Here is an 18,639-nt window from a genome sequence, read left to right as displayed (position 1 = left end):
AGCTCAGCCCCCGCCTTGCGTCACGTCCGGCCTGCGAGTTACCGCCCACTGGCTGCGGCGCTGCTGGCTCCAGGCCGCCCTCCGGATCCGATCCTGCGAATGGTTTTGGCCACATCTTCATGTAGGACCTACTGCCTATCCCGTCGGCCGCGGTGAATCCCACCTGCGGTGCTTTAACTTGTGCAACAGAGATGCTGCCCCTGGGAGAGGCGGGGAGGGACGGGCCAACTGGAGCGGGCGGCTGGAGGGTGGAGGGCGGGGCGCGGCTTGGGGCCTGGGTTCCTTTGCCCCTTGCCCACCAGGGAGGGGTGGGAGACGAGGGAGGGTGAACTTTCCCCTGAGAGATTCTTGTGAAAGGGGAAATATGCTTCGAGTCAGTAAAGCTGCGCAAGTGCACAGTCAAGGAGAGAGTCTTGGGAAAACCAAGGATAGTTCCCGGAGATGACTTTTGGACTGCGGAAACGTTTGTCAGAGGAAAGAGGCTTCAGTTTAATGTGAGATCATTGGAAGTTGAACTATTCAGGCGGCGAGCAGAGCCCCTTCCTCCATCTTCCCACTGTATGATCTTGTCCCTTAGCCTATAATTTCTTATATAGTAAAGAGCGTTTTGAAGACTAGGTTTTTACTGGCAGGGCCCTGATTCAGGCTCACAGTATAAAGACAGAAGTCAGAGAATCCTAGAAATTTATTGAAGAAGGGGTTGGTGTCCTCATGTCTCACCTTCCTCAGGCTGGGCTTCATCACCAGGCCTCCTCACAGATTCCTGTCCCTTCTGTGTCCCGGACTCCGGATACCTCGACTCTCAGTACTTTGTGCTCAGCCCAGGTAACACGTTTTGTTGTGCCCTCAGTGCCTGGCAGTTAGATGCTCAGTTTGTTAAATGGATAGTAGGAGACACAGGAGTGTCAACTATCCACACATTTGATTGGTGAGCCCTACTAGCCCTGGGTCAACGTGCCCTGTAAGAGCATGATCAAAAGGAAGTCCAGCTTTCCTGCCTCTCCACTTGCACCCCTTAGCATTAAATTTCTTTCCCCGTGCTGTGAAATCTGAGAATCCTGCCTATGCTATTCACAGGCCCAGAGCCATGGCTATCTCCTCTTCCTCCTGCGAACTGCCCCTGGTGGCTGTGTGCCAGGTAACATCGACGCCAGACAAGCAACAGAACTTTAAAACATGTGCTGAGCTGGTTCGAGAGGCTGCCAGACTGGGTGCCTGCCTGGCTTTCCTGCCTGAGGCATTTGACTTCATTGCACGGGACCCTGCAGAAACGCTACGCCTGTCTGAACCACTGGGTGGGAAACTTTTGGAAGAATACAGCCAGCTTGCCAGGTATCAGGGAAAGAGCGAGGGAGAGGTAGAATCTCTGTTGGACGGTGTCCCTGGGTTGCCAGATACGAGGGTAGAGCCTTGAGAAGTCAGTGAAGAGTTGTCAGTGTCCCTTCCCCCCAGGGAATGTGGACTCTGGCTGTCCTTGGGTGGTTTCCATGAGCGTGGCCAAGACTGGGAGCAGACTCAGAAAATCTACAATTGTCACGTGCTGCTGAACAGCAAAGGTGAGACTTTATAACCCTTTAGCCTGCCTCTTCCCATGCTCTTCTACTTAAACTTAGATTCTCCAGAATTGTTTCTCAACTCATTTCCTTGACCCAAGGATTTAGGGGTGTTCCTACTTCAGTTCGTAGCCTATAATCTCCTCCTTGGGAGGAGTAAGCAAGGCTTCTAGAACACCAGCACTGATATTCCTTCTTTCTTACTGTAGGGGCAGTAGTGGCCACTTACAGGAAGACACATCTGTGTGATGTAGAGATTCCAGGGCAGGGGCCTATGTGTGAAAGCAACTCTACCATGCCTGGGCCCAGTCTTGAGTCACCTGTCAGCACACCAGCAGGCAAGGTGGGAGTTGTGAAAGGATGAGGGAGGGGAACAGGAATACTTTGAACTGGCAGTAGAGGATAGAAAGCCCTAAGAAAGGGGGTAATGGAAATATGACTAGATGCTGTGACAAACAGAGCAGGAAGACTACTAAGTAGGCTGTTTTTCATTCCAGATTGGTCTAGCTGTCTGCTATGACATACGGTTCCCTGAACTCTCTCTGGCGTTGGCTCAAGCTGGAGCAGAGATACTTACCTATCCTTCAGCTTTTGGATCCGTTACAGGCCCAGCCCACTGGGAGGTAAGACGATGCCTTTTTAAAACATAAGAGCCTTTTCTTAACCTCATCTTCCCCCCTTGGCCCTACCAGTTAAATTCTTTCCCCTTTCCACCTAATGGGAAAACTCATTCCCCAGATATTTCTCTCATGTTACAGAACAGTTAAAATAGTAAATCATTCCTAGGCAATTATCAAAATAGTCACAATGGGTAGATTGGTCTGTAATGTCCCTCACCTGTCACTTCCCCACTATTTCCTACATGTACTTAAGTGAACACACATCTCATGCCCAGGTGTTGCTGCGGGCCCGTGCTATCGAAACCCAGTGCTATATAGTGGCAGCGGCACAGTGTGGACGCCACCATGAGAAGAGAGCAAGTTATGGCCACAGCATGGTGGTAGACCCCTGGGGAACAGTGGTGGCCCGCTGCTCTGAGGGGCCAGGCCTCTGCCTTGCCCGAATAGATCTCAACTATCTGCGACAGTTGCGCCAACACCTGCCTGTGTTCCAGCACCGCAGGCCTGACCTCTATGGCAATCTGGGTCACCCACTGTCTTAAGACTTGACTTCTGTGAGTTTAGACCTGCCCCTCCCACCCCCACCCTGCCATTGTGAGCTGGTGCTCATGTGACTTGGAGGCAGGACCCAGGCACAGCTCCCCTCACTTGGAGAACCTTGACTCTCTTGATGGAACAAGATGGGCTTCTTGGGAAAGAAACTTTCACCTGAGCTTCACCTAAGGTCAGACTGCAGTTTCAGAAAGGTGGAATTTTATATAGTCATTGTTTATTTCATGGAAACTGAAGTTCTGCTGAGGGCTGAGCAGCACTGGCATTGAAAAATATAATAATCATAAAGTCTGTGTCTGGACATTGCCTTTGGGAACTAGAAAGGGAGTTGGTATTGTACCAGCTGGATTAAGCTCCAGTTCTAGACCACCTGGCTCATTCAACATGCCTCCCTACCTAAATAAAAGTGCAACACTCAGTGCATGTCCCAGCCCCATTCTCCCAAGCATGGGAGTGGGCGTAGGAGTGGAGGAGGGGGAAGGAAAAAGGAATTACTTCACTTTCACCTATGATGCCCTTTGCGCAAGCCAGAAGAAAGCAAAGGGGAAAAGGGCTGCAGGGTACATTATTTATTTTCACTTGAACATGGAAAGAAAGTGTCACACTCCCCCTTCCCCTTTATAGGGGGAGTGTATTTTAATCAGCAACCTCTTCTCCATCCACCCTGTGTATGTGTGTACACATATACCACCACAGTTGGGAGGCATGACTAGGCTGACCCAGTCTTCTTATCTGTTCCTCCTTTGAAGAGGGTTTGACAAATGGGGAAAAGGAAGGAGCCACACATCAGGCAGAGGTTTCAAGCCATGGAATGGAGGAAAGGCGGCAGAGAGGAGCAGCACCAGAGGCCAGGAGAGAGTGGAAAGGGCCACAGCTTCTTTGTTTTTAAAAAATTCTATAATTTGGAAGAGGGTGGTGATTAATTTTCAAAATACACTTCAGAGTCCCACTTTCCACATAGCTCCCTTACTCACAGCCCTTTGGTTTTTTAGACAAAATTTAAGAGCTCTCATAAAGCCAGAAGTATTGATAACTCCTTAGTGCATCCAAAAAAAGTGTTCACATCAATCCCTTAACAAAGACTATGTGCTGTAGACTTTGCTTCTCCCTATACATTTGTCTTACGGCTCAGTGGTAAGGTAGCTGTTGAGACACACAATAGGGGGTAAATGGAAAAGGGAAACAAAGGGGAAGCCCAGGCACATGGGTGCAGGGAGGGGTGGGGAATACCACTTCCACTTTCTTTTGTCTTTTTCTTTAAAAAAAAAAAAAAAAAAAAAGGCAGGGGTGTGATTGTTTGGAAGGGTAGAGAACAAACCCCAGAACAGTGTAAGCTCCAGAGGTGGGTGATGGGAACAGTCCCCAAAGTGAGAAGAGGGAATAGGTCAGGGCAATGCTTGCAGCATCAAGTTCCTCAGGAGTTTCTGTCGGCCCAGCTCATAGTCCTCCTCGTCTACATTTACCAGCAGCTTGATGGCTTCATGGCCCACAGCTTGCTTGAGGGAGTCTGTGATGAAGACACCTTTAAGTGCCTCTAATAAAGAGCCATTGATGTAGTCGCGCCAGAATGCGTCGAGGTAGGTGAGCTCAGAGAACTTGATGTCACAGATGATGGAGCCCAGGTCCCGGGACTTGAGGATGGTGTTGGCCTGGTTAAAGCGCTCAAACTGGCGCTCAAGTGGGTCCTGCTTGTTAGAGAAGACATTGCCCTGCAGAGCAGTCTCATGCTGGCAGTATTCAGCCCGAACCCGCAGTCTGATGTCTGTTGGAAACAGAAGATACAGAGCAGAAGAGGTTACAGTAAGGGATGAGTTTACAACCCAAGCTTGAAAAGTGAAAAGCACAACAGAATAAAAAAGTAGGGAATATCACCTGACAGCTTCTCTACTTCTTCCCCAGGACTATTTCTATGTATCTCTGAAATCCTTGCCTGAATGCAGGAGGTTCCCTTAAACGGGACATGCCGAGGTCAGCACTGTTCCCATTACTCACAGGTAGCAACTTGTTTATAGGAGATATTTTCCTAATTACCAGGCATAGAAGTTCATTTTAATACTCGACTTGGCTCATCCTACAATAAGGATGTCATAACAACATCCCTGTGATGTAGTATTAACTAAGAAGAGTTGAAATGTACCCTGCCACAATTATAAAGAGCAGTTCTTCCACCAGACACCAACCATTCAGCCTCACTTTGCAATGGCAATCAAAGTGAATCTCACACTGAATAGCATAAACTGCCCAGTGTCCCAGCAGTTCTTTATATTCTCCTCCAAGTCTGCTCCATCTCTGGAACCCTTGAACTTCCTCACCACATGTCTGCTTTTCCTTGGGATCTGGTGTCACTGACTTCCGGCGTTTTCGCTGGCTCCCAAGTGTGGCTCTCCCTCGGGCTGGCCGCTTGCTACACATCTGAGGACCCGAAGTGGGGCAGCACACCACAGGATAGTGGGGAGGCACTGACCAGAAAGTAAAAGGGAAGAAAACACAGTAGGGTAAAGGCAGAAATTCAAATACTTCTCTTGGAATGAGGAAGGAATCATTTAGACTTAGCACTAAAAGCAGTGGAAATAATGTGACTTGAAAAGACATGTGAGAGCAAATACGGGACCTAGGAGAAATGTCACCTCACCTGATTTTTTTTTTTTATGGGGCACGATGTGGGGGCACAGCATCCTTTAAGCTGGCAAGGCCCAGAATGTGATGGGATCAGTGTCCTTTTACTTGATGATGGAAAGTAGGGGGAGTTAATATCTTCTCACCTGTTTTAGAGGGCTGGGGAGGCCTTGGTTCTGGATCACTGAGGGCTCTGGGGGTCACATAGCGAACTGATGTCTCCTCCAGATACTTGTCTACAAGATCAGGGCACACTGTAGGAGGAGAAGTAATCATTCAGGAAAATATACACCCTTCCCTTCTGTCAGTCCAAACCCCCAGTGGGCCTCACAAGTTACTCTAAGTACTCCCCAGGATCAATGTGTCCTCCCCTTTGGACGCCTATGTTGCTGCTTCCTGGCCTCCCACAACTCTTCCCTGATTCCAGCCCCTAATACTTCCTCACCAGCCCGTCTCCTCTTGAGGGTGACGTAGGGCAGCAGGTCGTGGCGAGTGATGATGCGCAGCAGCTGCAGCACCTGGCGAAAGTTACTTTCATCACAGCGGCCCTGGCGCTCCAGTGCCAATAAGAAGTCACGTCCATTTCGGATGAGTCCACGCTCGTGGTCATCAATGACATCAACAAAGAGGAAAGAAAGCACGCGCACATCTCTGTGTGTCAGATGAGTGCCCACGATGTCAAACATGCGGTGCAGGCTGTACAGCCCATGTTCCTGCTCACCATGCTCTTCTGGCCACACCTGGCTTGCCCGCCGCTTTAGGCCCGCCATGCTGGGGGCTCAGGTACGCAATGCTTTCCAGAATCCCTGCTCAGCAGCTGCAATCCCCACCGTACTGAAAGGGCAGGGAAAGAACCGATGAGACACTCAAGGGCAGGAACTAGTCTTATGCATTCCCATATTCCCAGTCACTAACAATGCCTGGCACAGTATAGTGCTTTATACATGTTTATTAAATTTTTAAAGTGTTTGTTTAAAAATAAACACTGGCTGGGCACAGGGGCTCACACCTGTAATCCCAGCATTTTGGGAGGCCAAGGCAGGAGGATCACTTGAGCCCAGGCGTTCAAGACCAGCCTGGGCAACATAGGGAGACCCCTCTTTCTACAAAAAAAGAAAAAATTAGCTGGGCTTGGTGATACACGCCTGTAGTCCCAGCTGCGCAGGAGGCTGAGGTGGGAGGAAGGCTTGAGGCCAGGACTTCAAGATCAGCCTGGTCAACATAGCAAGACCCCATCTCTACAAAAAAGAAAAAAATTAGCAAGGCATGGTGGCATGCGACTGTAGTCCCAGCTACTCAGGAGGTTGAGGCAGGAGGATCACTTGAGCCCAGGAGTTCAAGGCTGCAGTGAGCTATAATCCTGCACTGTAGCCTGGGTGACAGAGTGAGTCCCCCATCTTGAAAAAAAAGAAAAGAACTAGTTTACACTGAAAGGCTGTGTAGCTGTGTGACCGTAAGCAAGTCACTTAACTCCAAATTCTCAGTGCTGTCATCTATAAACAGGGATGAATGAAGCTGCACCTCAGAGTTGTTAAGAATCCAATGAGAAAATCACTGGGTAACCCTTATATAAATGGTTGTGAAACAGATTTCAAAGATACAAGCATCCTTGGCCTTTGCAGCCCAGAATCATCCCTCCACATTTTTCCTACAATCCAACCACATCGAGAAACAATAACTGCTCAGAAAGTTTATCAATATTTACCAAAACTCATGGATTTAAAATAAACATTAAGTTTCTACAATAAGCATTCTTGTAATTCTATGCCATTTGTACTCCCTTGATCTTCACACTAATTGGCAATACCAACTTTTATTTATTTATTTATTTTGAGATGGAGTCTCACTTTGTCACCCAGGCTGGAGTGCAGTGGTGCAATCTCAGCTCACTGCAACCTCCGCCTCCTGGGTTCAAGCAATTCTCGTGCCTCAGCCTCCCAAGTAGCTGGGATTACAGGCACGCGCCACCACGTCTTGCTAATTTTTGTATTTTTAGTAGAGACGGGGTTTTACCATGATGGTCAGGCTGGTCTTGAACTCCTGACCTCAGGTGATCCACCCGCCTCGGCCTCCCAAAGTGCTGGGATTACAGGCGTGAGCCACCGTACCTGGCCTTGGCAATACCACCTTCTAAGCTTTCCTCATGGATGTCATTTACCAATCCCCTATCAATGACCAATCACAGCCCCACATTCATTATATAGCTTGGCTCTTGATTCACAAAGTTCCTCCATCATTATGGGCTATGGGTAATACTAATGACGCAGCCATTAATCAATTCTCAAATTCAACAATTTTGACTCCACTCAAGTCACTCATACTTACTACTCCACCAGATAGTACCATCCTATACTGTGCACTCTCTGGTCACAATCTCCAATCACACAATCAATCCTAAATTCCTGTTAATGCTACTTCTAGATATTTCTTAAATCTATCCTACCTTTCCACCTCCACTGCCATGGTTCAGATTACAATAATCTCTCACCTGGACTACTGTAACTTTAAAAGTTCTCTGCAACACCAATCTTAACCTACCTAAATCCATCCACTGCCACATCTAGTTCAGTTAGCTGTCTAAAGTCCACAACTGACCAAGTCACTTTCCTGCTTCAGACCCATTGATAGCCCCATCATTATCTATAAGAACACTCCAAACTAATTTTTTTTTTTTTTTTTTTTTTGAGACAGAGTCACTCTGTCGCCCAGGCTGGAGTGCAGTGGCGCGATCTTGGCTCACTGCAACCTCCGCCTCCCGGGTTCAAGCAATTCTCCTGCCTCAGCTTCCCGAGTAGCTGGGACTACAGGCACCCACCACCACGCCCAGATACTTTTTGTATTTTTAGTAGAGACAAGGTTTCACCATATTGTCCAGGCTGGTCTTGAACTCCTGACCTTGTGATCCGCCTGCCTCGGCCTCCCAAAGTGCTGAGATTACAGGCGTGAGCCACCACACTTGGCCGAACACTCCAAATTCTTTATACACACATCAAGCCTTCTGAGATCAGGCCTACCTTCCCAACCTCATCTCCCATCACATCCGCTTTTTATTCTCTAATATTATCAGTTTGTTTATGGTTCACATACATCATGCAATTTGTTTCTCTATACCTTCTTCAGGCTCTTCTCTTTGCCTGAATGCCCCTCTCCCTTCTCTATTCCACACCCCCATCATCACTCTTTTTCAGATGGCTAACTCCTACTCATTCTTTAAGAGTCAGCTCAGATGCCATCTTCAAAATGCATTTTCTACACCCCCATGCTGAGATAAGTAGTCCTCTTCTGTGCTCTTATGGAACAGTATGCATATCTCCTTTACACCGTTTATCACCATGTACTAACATTATTTGTGTATTTATTATCCCATTAGATCCTACTCAACTCATAGAGAGGGACTATGTCATATTCATCTTTATATCCCTAGTGCCTAGTAACGGACAGAGCCTCAAATATAGTAGGAGCAACCCACTGTTGAACTGAACTTAATCTCCAAGAGATCACCTCAAGCAATTCCAATTAAGAAACAAATTCACAAAAGTCCAAGAGAGGACCCCATTAAAAACAGATACAGGTAATTCAGTTACCATGCATATATTCTAACTAGCCATAGCCTCCTCTGCAATGTCCAGAACTACCCACACCATACCACACCACTCTACCCTACTCAACAATAAGACAGGTTGCTCTGTCCATTTTATACAAAAAGGAACTGAGGCTAGACTAGGAAACAGAATAAAATAATAAGCTTCTTTGGAAAAACAAAGCTGATAGAGAAAGTTGAAGAGTAAGTAGGAACTGGTCCTTTCTTCCTCAGATGAAAAACTAAAATGAAAGCACAGAGGAACTCATTCCCTTAAGAAAAGGTGAGGTACACTCTGGGATCACTTAACCCTATACCATGGGTTCTTATATGTAGACAGGAAATGTAATCCATATATAGTTTTGAGAGCCCAGATGCCCCCACTCAAAGCATGGGAAATAGCTATTCACCTATAGACTGGTATTCCTTGTCTCTTCCTCTCGATTCACCTGTTGCTGTCACTGGGTACAAATGAAGGTGCTAAAGGAAAATAAGTTCTTACTCATAGCAGGCAACATGAGAAAACTGAGCCTCCTCAGAGCCCCTGCAACTTCTCTTTGTTCCCTATCCCACCTGTTCCCTTGGGCCAGCTGTTGATTATGAGGCTCTCAGATAAAGCAGATGGGTAGGTTTCATATTAAACCAACCAGAAGAGCCGGTTGCTCCACAGTTCCCTAATTTAAAGTGTGCTTAAACCCCAGGAAATGAAGAAACACTGTCTCCACATACCCTCACAATGGAAAATAAGGCAAAATACAGGAAAGCACTGTGGTCCTAATTATGTATCAATGGATGTAATTCTATAAGCTTCAATCCCTTGAAGTTAACTCCCTACATTTGAGAGGAAACAAACACACTAGCCACCTTTAAGTCCTAGATCCCAGGCTGGATCATCAATGTACTAGGAATTATAATAGCTTTTAGGTCAGTGGTTCTCAACCAGGGGCAAATTTAACCCCTGGGGAATATGTGGCAATGTCTGGAGACATTTCTGATTATTATGCCTGGTGGGGAAGGGGACTGCAATCAGCATGTAATGAGTAGAAGCCAGGGATATTTAGAAACATCCTACAGGACAGGTGCAGTGGCTCACGTCTGTAATCCCTGCACTTTGAGAGGCCAAGGTGGGAGGAACACTTGAGCCCAGGAGTTTGAGATCAGCTTGGACAACATGGTGAAACCCCATCTCTACACAAAATATAAAAATTAGCCTGGCATGGTGGCATGCACCTGTGATCCCAGCTACTTGGGAGGCTAAGGTAGGAGAATTGCTTGAGCCTGGGAGGTCAAAGCTGCAGTGGGATGTGATAGCGCCACTGCAGTCCAGCCCAGGTGACAGAGTGAAACCCTGTCTCAAAAAAAAAAGAAACATCCTATAATGCACAGAACAGTCTGCCACAACAAAGAATCATCCAGCACAAAATGTCAATAATGCCAAGGATGAGAAACCCTATTCTAGGTGGAGCATGGTGAAGGGTCAAAAGAATGCATGTCACTTTCCACACTAGATCTAGAAAAAGCCATTTGGTCCCTCCAATCCAAACCCATCAAACAACATTCCAGAAGAAAAGAAAAGCCTGTCAGACATACATGTTCATTTAACTCCCAAGTCCAACTGCACTAAGGTGTTTCATGCCACTCCAACCTTGGGTCCTCTGTCACCTGCTGTTGCCATTCAGCTAAGGAACAGGTGGTAGTTCTACATCCACTTCTGCCCCATCCCAGGAGGTCTACTTTGACCTAGTTCAATCTGGAGTTCTGTGGGGATATTAGAAATGTAATCCTCTGCAAGACAGACACAAAGGATCCTGCTCGTAAGCCTCAGGGTCATCTTTAAAGTCTTGGAACTGGATGAGCAGCAAACTCTCCTTGTTAGGTCACTAATCAGACTTTTATTGCTTATTCAATGAAGCAAAACATAGAAATATGTAAGTTCCTCAAGGCCATGTCCTTGGGAGAAATATGAGGATACTGTCATGCAGGTTAAGAGGCAGCCCTCTCCACTTAATGCAACGCAGATAAGGGTTCCAAGAATCTATCTAACTTTAACATTAAAAGAATGTGATGAGGCCTGGCATGGTGGCTCACACTTGTAATCTCAACACTTTGGGAGACCAAGGCAGGAGGACTGCTTGAGCCCAGGAGTTTGAGACCAGCCTGAGCAACATGACACAACTCCATCTCTACAAACAATAAACAAAAATTAGCTGGGCACAGTGGGACATACCTGTGGTCCCAGCTACTCTGATCGCGCCACTGCACTCCAGCCTGGGGTACAGAGTGAGACCTTGCCTCAAAAAAAAAAAAAAAAAAAGTGATGAAAGTTCAGCTGATTAGTAAAATTAGAAAAGAAAACATGACCAATTTCCTCTAAAACCAAAATATACTCATATTTCTGTGGCAGCGAAGCAAGGGAGCTCAACTTAAAACATACAGAGATTCTAGATGACAGGTATCAGAATGGTGAGGAGAATGTAACCCTCTGAACAGAAGATTAGAACTAACTCAAGTCTTGGTATCTGAAACACTGCCAAATACCAAGAGACAGAACTCCAGCACACAGAAAGTCCTGATCTCACTGACTGGTCTGGTTGTATTTGAGATAGTAACACATGAATTCTCCCCTACAGTTTCCCAAGAATAATTGATTCTGAGGAATTGTATTTCCTGGAGTTTTGCTTTTTTCTTTAGAGAAGTCCAAGTCAGCCAAGGGCCAACAGTCTATAGGTATCTTCAGGATTTCCTCCTGATTGGTCCTTCTCTACTGTTTCTCCTTCCAAGCAAAGTCTGGTCTCATCCCAACCAGGAATATCTGTAGTTTTTGAGGTACTTGGCTCTCTCAGAAGCCCTTAGGGGAAAGCGACGTGAAAGAAATAAAAAAGAGTGCTGTCTTGAAATGAAAATGACAGTCATCTTTTCTGAACAGGGATGATATTTGTAATTTCATAGAATCAGAGATATCTGACTCTCTCAGAAGTCCTCAGAGGAAAAGTCATGCAGAAGAACTACAAAAAAAGTGGTATCTTGAAACTTGAAATGAAAACTACATAGAAAATCTTAAAGATGGTTAAGAGAACATTCTTGCTGGTGGGACTAGGAAATGTAATCAAATATCTGGAAGTCAGAATTACATAGTATGTTTTCAAAAGAAAGATGCCAGGAACCCCCCAACAGCTGGAAGAGAAAGTTAGAGGAAAAGTTTCCCATGGAAGGAAGGTGTCCCAGCAACCCTCCAAGGGCAACATTTAGTAGACAATGTACTAGAATACAGCCTTCCATATGTTAAAAAAAAAAAGTTTCAGAGCTGACCAAGAAGACTAGACAATAACAAACCAAAGCTGGGGGATTGTCCCAAGACATCTAAATCTCCTTCTCTTTCACCTCCTATCTCCAATTAACTAAAGACAGTGATTACAAGAGATCTCATGCACTCGGATGAATGATAACTCATTTTCCCTGGCATTCTCCTCCTCATTAATGGACCCAACCTCAAAATAACTCCCATGCTATTTCCATTCCCTTCCATTGTTTTAAAACAATAAACAAGTTCCAGACTTACCTCCGCAAGAAACTTAATTTCCCAGGTCTCTTCCTAGCACAAGTTTCACAGCCAGCAGCAAAACAAAAACAAATAAGGAGGGGAAAATAATTAATTTTCAAGTTTTACTTTGAAACCTCAAAGGCCCATAGAATTAGACAATCTCGTTGCAAAAGTACACAGACAAGCCTAAAGCCATTTAGAGAACTCACCCCCAACAAGTCTCCAGGCTTCCCTAACTCTCTATTAGTCAATTTACAAAAACAATACCAACTCCAAGAATTTCCAGTCTCAATGGCTTGCGGCAAGACAGCTCCCAAATTTAAGAACTTCTGGGAAAACCAGTTACCCTCTGGCAGCTTCTCATCTTCCTCCACAATTCCTTATTCCTATTTTGTTACAATATTAATGTTAACTTTCATCTTTAGAAAAAACTGGGAGGAAAGTGGCTACAGCAGACCAGCACTATCCTCCAAATTCTACCTTTGGCCCTTTCCCGTAACTAGCACACAATGAGAACAAAGTATCTAATGGCGCAGCATCCACTCATACATCTATGTTTCACCAGGGAAAGTTTTTCTATATACAGTATCCATGTTACCCCCTCCCTTCTAGACTTAAACAGCAAAAGGGTCTGGAAACTACAGCACTCATTTAATTAACCTGTCTAGATGCCACTCTATCTTTTCTGTTTCCCTCCTCAGACTTCCAGAGCCTCCACCTTAGCATATAGGGTTCCAATATAGCCATGTCTGCTCCCCGACTCTTGTATTGCTAATGCTAAAAACTAGAAAAGTCCTTTGCTCCTCCACACTTGGGCAACACCGGCTTCCCCATTTTCCCAAGCAGGAAAAACAAGGGAACAGTAAGCTAGGGAGTCTTTTGGAAAACAAACCCAGTTGAATTCTCATCCAACCCCAATTCTGCAAACCCACATGACCATTCCCTTCTGCCCTTCCCACCCTCTTAAAAGCTAAGGGCCTGGCAATTAGAATTGGCTGCAACTGATGCTGCTTAACTCTGTTCTCTCCTCCTCTCCACCGGGGAAAGGGAAACCCCCGAACCTCTATCACCCGTGCAGCTCCACTGTCCTATCTCCCATTCCACTCCCCTTCCTCCCAAACTTTCTTCCTCCCAGTCTCTCACTTTCTCCATTACCTCCTCCCACCGACACTCTCTCCATTCCCCAAGCCTCCGTTCTCTCCTTTTCCACCCAAATTCTCCCCTAGGCCCTTCCCCCTCCCACCTTGAATTTAACACTTTCGAAGTCCCCCAGAAACGTCTTAACTCCAATTCTGACCTTTCCCCACCTCCTCGCAACACCCCTCATCAGAGTCCAGTCCTCCCTCCAACCACATGCCACAGCCCCCTTCCCCTTCACACCCTCAGCCTCTCCCTCCTGCTCCTACCCCCTTCAATACGAGCGGATCGCAGCCCCACTCCCCACCTCGGCCTCTCTAATACCCCTGGCTGGGCCCAGTCTCAGCCCTTGTTTACGCCCCTCCCCATGCCCTCACTCCTCCGTCTCGACCCCTGCCCTCTCCCGCAGTTGCCATCTCCCCTGCACGCCCCCCTCGGCAGCTCCCCTCCCCCACCTCTCAGCGTCCCGTCACCTCCCTCTCTTGAGGTTCTCAGGCTGGACGTCGCCACCGCCTCCCCCTCCACTTTCCTTCCCCAAGCCCTTTGCGGCCCCGCCCGGCCCCGCCCCGTCCCGCTCGACTCCCTCTCCCCACTCCGGCCGCCCCTCCGCCTCACTCTCGGCTCAGGCTCGGCGCCGCCATGTTGGATCCATCCGCGCCGCTCTCCCGGGCCTGCCTCACGGCGCCGCATCCGGGCTCCAGCAGCAGCCGCCGCCGCCGCCGCCGCCGCCGCGGGCGTGGGGGAGGGGACAGGCGGGCGGGGGTGGCTGCATCCTGAACGGCGCCTCCCGGAACCCGGCCGGTTAGTGGCGGCTTCGAGGCCATAGTGAGACATGAGCCGGAGTAGCCATAGTAAGTGAGGGCAGCCTGGCAGCGGCATTAAGTGGGGAGTGGATAGCTTCACTTCGGGAGGAGAGCTAGAGATTGGCAGCCATCTTGCTTTGGGGCAAGCTGGCAACGCCGGTTTTTCTTGACGGCTGCTTAGGGCGGTAATAAGGAATCGGAGAGGATAGCATTCTTGAATGGGAAACATTGGTGGCGCCACAGCTGGCTGGTGGCGACTTCAAGACCCACTGAAAGGCTGGGATTAGCAGCCATGACTCATAAGGGCGGAATACCACAGGGATCGGTTTGTCTGGCGAACTTGAGTGAAGGGTCAAGATCTGGATTTCACCTTTCCTCTGAGCTTCCTGATAACCCGGACGTTCCGTAAACCCGGATCCGGAGCCGAAAGCGCTGCCCAGATCCCGTCTCGGAATTCATTCGTTCAGCATTTACCTTTTGAACGCCGGTTTCCTGTAGGAAGTGTCGCCTAGCTGATCCGCGTAGGGCTGTTGGGAATTGGGGGTGGGGAGGATGGTGCGGGTACATTCTGGAGCTGCCAACAGCCTGGTGTGGCTAAAGAAAGAGGTAATAGATAGGGGAAGACCAGATTATGCGAAGGCTTGTAAATTAATTGAATTTTATCCTTAAGGCAATGAAAAGTCTTTGAAGAATCTCAGCAGAGGTGTGAACAATTTTATTTGCATTTTAGATCGCTGCGTGCAGTGTGAAGGATGAATTGAGGGGACAAAGTGAGAATCAAGGAGAGCAGTTGTGAGGCTCTTTTCCAGGCAAGGATGATGATGGTCTGCCTGTGGAAGGGAGAGTGCGGATGGGGAGATACAGATTGGTTTAAGAGGTACGAATGTTGTGACTTGGACAACTGGGGAATAATGATACCATTTTCTTTCTCGTTTAGTGGGGAGATAATGAGTTTTAGGTGCCCCTGGGATATTAGCTAATGTGGGTTGGGAACCCAAAAGAAAGGTTTGAGGTGTGTGTGCGTGTGCATATAGATAGCTGTTGAAGCCATGAAGTGGGCTAGAGAGGATACCTGCATTTGCGGGATAGGATGAGGGAAGCCGAAAAGAGAACACTGAGAAGGGGCAAACCGAAAGGAAAGAAGAAAACCATAGAGAACTATCAAGGAAACTGGTTAAAGCGTTTAGTGTAACAGAGATAAAGTAAAATGCTAACTAAAATATACCCATCAGGGCCGGGCATGGTGGCTCACACCTGTAATCTTAGCTTTGGGAGGCCGAGGCGGGTGGATCACTTGAGGCCAGGAGTTCAAGACCAGCCTGACCAACATGGTGAAACCCTGTCTCTACTAAAAATACAAAAAAAAAAATTAGATGGGTGTGGTTGCACATGCCTGTAATCCCAGCTACTTGGGAGGCTGAAGCATGAGAATTGCTTGAACCCAGGAGGCAGAGGTTGCAGTGAGCCGAGATCGCGCCACTGCATTCCAGCCTGGGCACCAGAGCAAGACCCTGTCTCAAAAAAAATAAAATAAATAGGCCGGGTGCTGTGGCTCATGCCTGTAATCCCAGCACTTTGGGAGGCCATGGCGGGCAGATCACTTGAGGTCAAGAGCTGGAGACCAGCCTGGTCAACATGGTAAAACCCTGTCTCTACTAAAAATACAAAAATCAGCCAGGCATGGCAGTGCGCGCCTGTAGTCCCAGCTACTGGGGAGGCTGAGGCACAAGAATCGCTTGAACCCAGGAGGCAGAGGTTGCAGTGAGCTGAGATCGTGCCCCTGCACTCCAGCCTGGGTGACAGAGTGAGACTGTCTCCAAAAAAATAAAATAAAATAAATAAAATGTATCTATCAGGTATTGCAACAAGGGCCAGGCACAGTGGCTCACACCTGTAATCCCAGCACTTTGGGAAGCCTAGGCAGGTGAATCAGTTGAGACCAGGAGTTGGAGACCAGTGTGGCCAACGTGGCAAGACCCCATCTTTACAAAAAATACAAAAATTAGCTGGGCATGGTGGTGCGCACCTGTGATCCCAGGTACTCCGGAGGCTGAAACAGGAGAATCACTTGAACCCAGGAGGCGGAGGTACAGTGAGCCGAAATTGCACAACTGCACTCCAGCGAGACTTTGTCCCCCCAAAAAAGATACTGCAACAAGGAGGTCATTTAGGAAATTTGGAGAAAGCTGTTTTGTAGTTATGGTGGATAGAAACCAGATTGCATTGAGAGGGCACAACGTATAAAGACGGTTTTTTCATGGTGTTGATGTAAAAAGGAGACTAGTGGTAGGGTGTTGCAGGAGGGAGAATTCCAAAGAAAAGGAAGAAGTTTTAGGTACCTGTGAGATAGCTAGATAGATATGTCCTAGTGGCATGTTTAATATACAGATCTAAAACTTAACAGAAAAATATAAGTGGAGAAAAAAAGCAAGCACAGAATAAATATGACACATTTACACATGCATTAAAAAATTATGAAGAGTGGGCCTAGGAGGGATAAGACTTACTCTTTTCATTTTACATCTATCTTTATTGCTTGAAATTATTTTATTATGCACATATTATTTTATAGAAAGCTACTTTTTTTTTTCTTTTTTGAGACAGAGTCTTGCTCTGTCACCCAGGCTGGAGTGCAGTGGCACATCTCAGCTCACTGCAACCTCTGATTCCCAGGTTCAAGCAATTCTCCTGCCTCAGCCTCTCGAGTAGCTGGGACTACTACAGGTGCACGCCACCATGCCTGGCTAATTTTTTGTATTTTTAGTAGAGACGAGGTTTCGTTATGTTGGCCAGGCTGGTCTCAAACTCCTGACCTCGTGATCCACTCGCCTCGGCCTCCTAAAGTGCTGGGATTACAGGCGTGAGCCATGGTGCCTGGCCAGAAAACTACTTTTTAGAAAGTCCTGTGATATATAGGCCAGAAATTCTGAAACATCAACATTTCAGTGGTAGTTGAAGCCATAGATTTGGATAAGCTCCCCAGAAAAGGGCAGAGGGCTAAGAAGAGTGCTCTCAGAAATTCCAACATTTAAGGCACAAGTAGAAAAAGAGCTTTTGGAGAATCTATGAAAAGGAACAGCGAGTGAAGAAGAAGAAAACCTGGGAGATAATTGTCACAGAATCAAAGGGAAGAGTATTTCAAGGGGGTGGATGTTGAAAGTGTCAGATGTCCCCAGAGAGGCAGCTAATAGGAAAGGTGCTCTTACCTCTGAACCTAGGTTTCTTGGAAGCTTGGCACAAGAGTCAAATCCAGATCTTGAACCTTTCCCCAAGTATCACTGGGCAGTACAACCCCCAGGCTATTCTGCCCTTATGCATCATGGCTGCCAGTCCCAGTCTTTCGGTGAGTCTTCAAGTCAACACCAGCCAGTGCTGGCACCATCAATCTTACTACACTCAATAATGCTACCCTGGCTGTGTGTGGTGGCTCACACCTGTAATCCCAATACTTTGGCCAGGAGTTCAAGATCAGCCTGGGCAACATAGTGAGAGACCCCATCTCTACAAATTTTTTTGTTTTAATTAGCTAGGTATGCACTTGCCTGTAGTCCCAGCTATTTGGGAGGCTGAGGTGGGAGGATCACCTGAGACTGAGGAGTTTGAGGTTGCAGTGAGCCCTGATGGCACCATTGCACTCCAACCTGAGTGACATAGCGAGACCCTGTTTCAAAAAAAAAAAAAAGAAGAAGAAGAATGCTACCCTCTCCCAGTCCTTACTATGGCCCTGAAGCTGCCATCAACAAAAACCTGTTTTTCTAGAAATGGTAAAATTAAGGAATTGAAAGTGGGAGTATTCGTTGGAGTTGGAGGTCAGGAACTAACTGTATTTTTCATAGGTTTTTCTGAAACCTCCCAGGATGATAGTAAGGGTTGGCACAAAAAGAGGTTAATAGGTGCTGAAGGCTGGGTTTGGAGGATCACTTGAGCCCAGGAGTTTGAGGCTGCAGTGAGCTATGATTATGCCACTGCACTCCAAAAAGAAAAAGAAAAAAAAAGGTGCTAAAGGGCAGTAAAGCCAGATGGCATAAGCTTCAAAGGGAGAAGAATTTTTGCAAGAGGATGGAAGCACAGTGGTCTAAAAGTAGCAGTGGGTAGCAAAGAGAAAGCTGATACCTTGCCACCCCTTCCTACAGGAGCAAGAATAAACGGCCTGTAGAAGGTTGAAGGGAAAAGGTGTTCATTAATTGGGAAAAGTAAAAAATTTCTACCTCACCTCTGACCATTTTTTCCTCTATAC

At 47.1% G+C, this 18,639-nt stretch overlaps 3 protein-coding genes across 15 annotated transcripts in view; 2 read left to right on the top strand and 1 right to left on the bottom strand.

Annotated features, from left to right (window-relative positions):
* Positions 1-3: 3 nt before the first annotated feature.
* Positions 4-3,016, top strand: NIT1 (nitrilase 1). Of its 3 annotated transcripts, none has more exons than XM_054435248.2 (7): positions 4-121; positions 730-825; positions 1,078-1,332; positions 1,453-1,556; positions 1,763-1,896; positions 2,051-2,176; positions 2,449-3,016. In XM_054435248.2, coding segments are annotated over exons 1-7 (984 nt in total). In that variant the 5' UTR covers positions 4-119; the 3' UTR covers positions 2,716-3,016. The 3 variants fall into 3 exon arrangements, with proteins under 3 accessions (XP_054291223.1, XP_054291215.1, XP_054291231.1); XM_054435240.2 differs by having other exon boundaries at positions 49-152; XM_054435256.2 differs by lacking the exons at positions 4-121; positions 730-825 and adding an exon at positions 442-494.
* On the bottom strand, positions 2,926-14,363 carry DEDD (death effector domain containing). 8 transcript variants are annotated; one of them, XM_063649657.1, is made up of 7 exons: positions 14,215-14,341; positions 12,481-12,513; positions 11,149-11,213; positions 5,787-6,175; positions 5,488-5,595; positions 5,038-5,184; positions 2,926-4,487 (listed from the first exon to the last, which is right to left on the bottom strand). In XM_063649657.1, the coding sequence occupies exons 4-7, from the start codon at positions 6,109-6,111 to the stop codon at positions 4,111-4,113; spliced, it is 957 nt and encodes a 318-aa protein (XP_063505727.1). In that variant the 5' UTR covers positions 6,112-6,175; positions 11,149-11,213; positions 12,481-12,513; positions 14,215-14,341; the 3' UTR covers positions 2,926-4,110. The 8 variants fall into 8 exon arrangements, with proteins under 8 accessions (XP_063505727.1, XP_054291279.1, XP_054291290.1 ...); XM_054435304.2 differs by having other exon boundaries at positions 11,149-11,208; XM_054435315.2 differs by lacking the exon at positions 14,215-14,341 and adding an exon at positions 14,055-14,141 and having other exon boundaries at positions 11,149-11,208.
* The window catches only part of UFC1 (ubiquitin-fold modifier conjugating enzyme 1), a 27,888-nt gene continuing 23,575 nt past the window's right edge, over positions 14,327-18,639 (top strand). Inside the window, exons 1-2 of one of the 4 annotated variants that reach the window (XM_054435359.2) lie at positions 14,327-14,450; positions 15,133-15,279. The gene's annotated coding sequence lies outside the window, so the exon portion shown is untranslated. Of the gene's footprint in view, positions 14,451-14,933; positions 15,009-15,132; positions 15,280-18,639 lie in introns of those variants that run through there. The other 3 variants (XM_054435342.2, XM_054435350.2, XM_054435370.2) reach the window with 3 other exon arrangements.

The sequence above is a fragment of the Pongo pygmaeus genome, chromosome 1 (genome assembly GCF_028885625.2).
Source record: "Pongo pygmaeus isolate AG05252 chromosome 1, NHGRI_mPonPyg2-v2.0_pri, whole genome shotgun sequence".
Lineage (NCBI taxonomy): Eukaryota > Metazoa > Chordata > Mammalia > Primates > Hominidae > Pongo > Pongo pygmaeus.
This window is presented reverse-complemented; position numbering and strand designations above follow the sequence as displayed.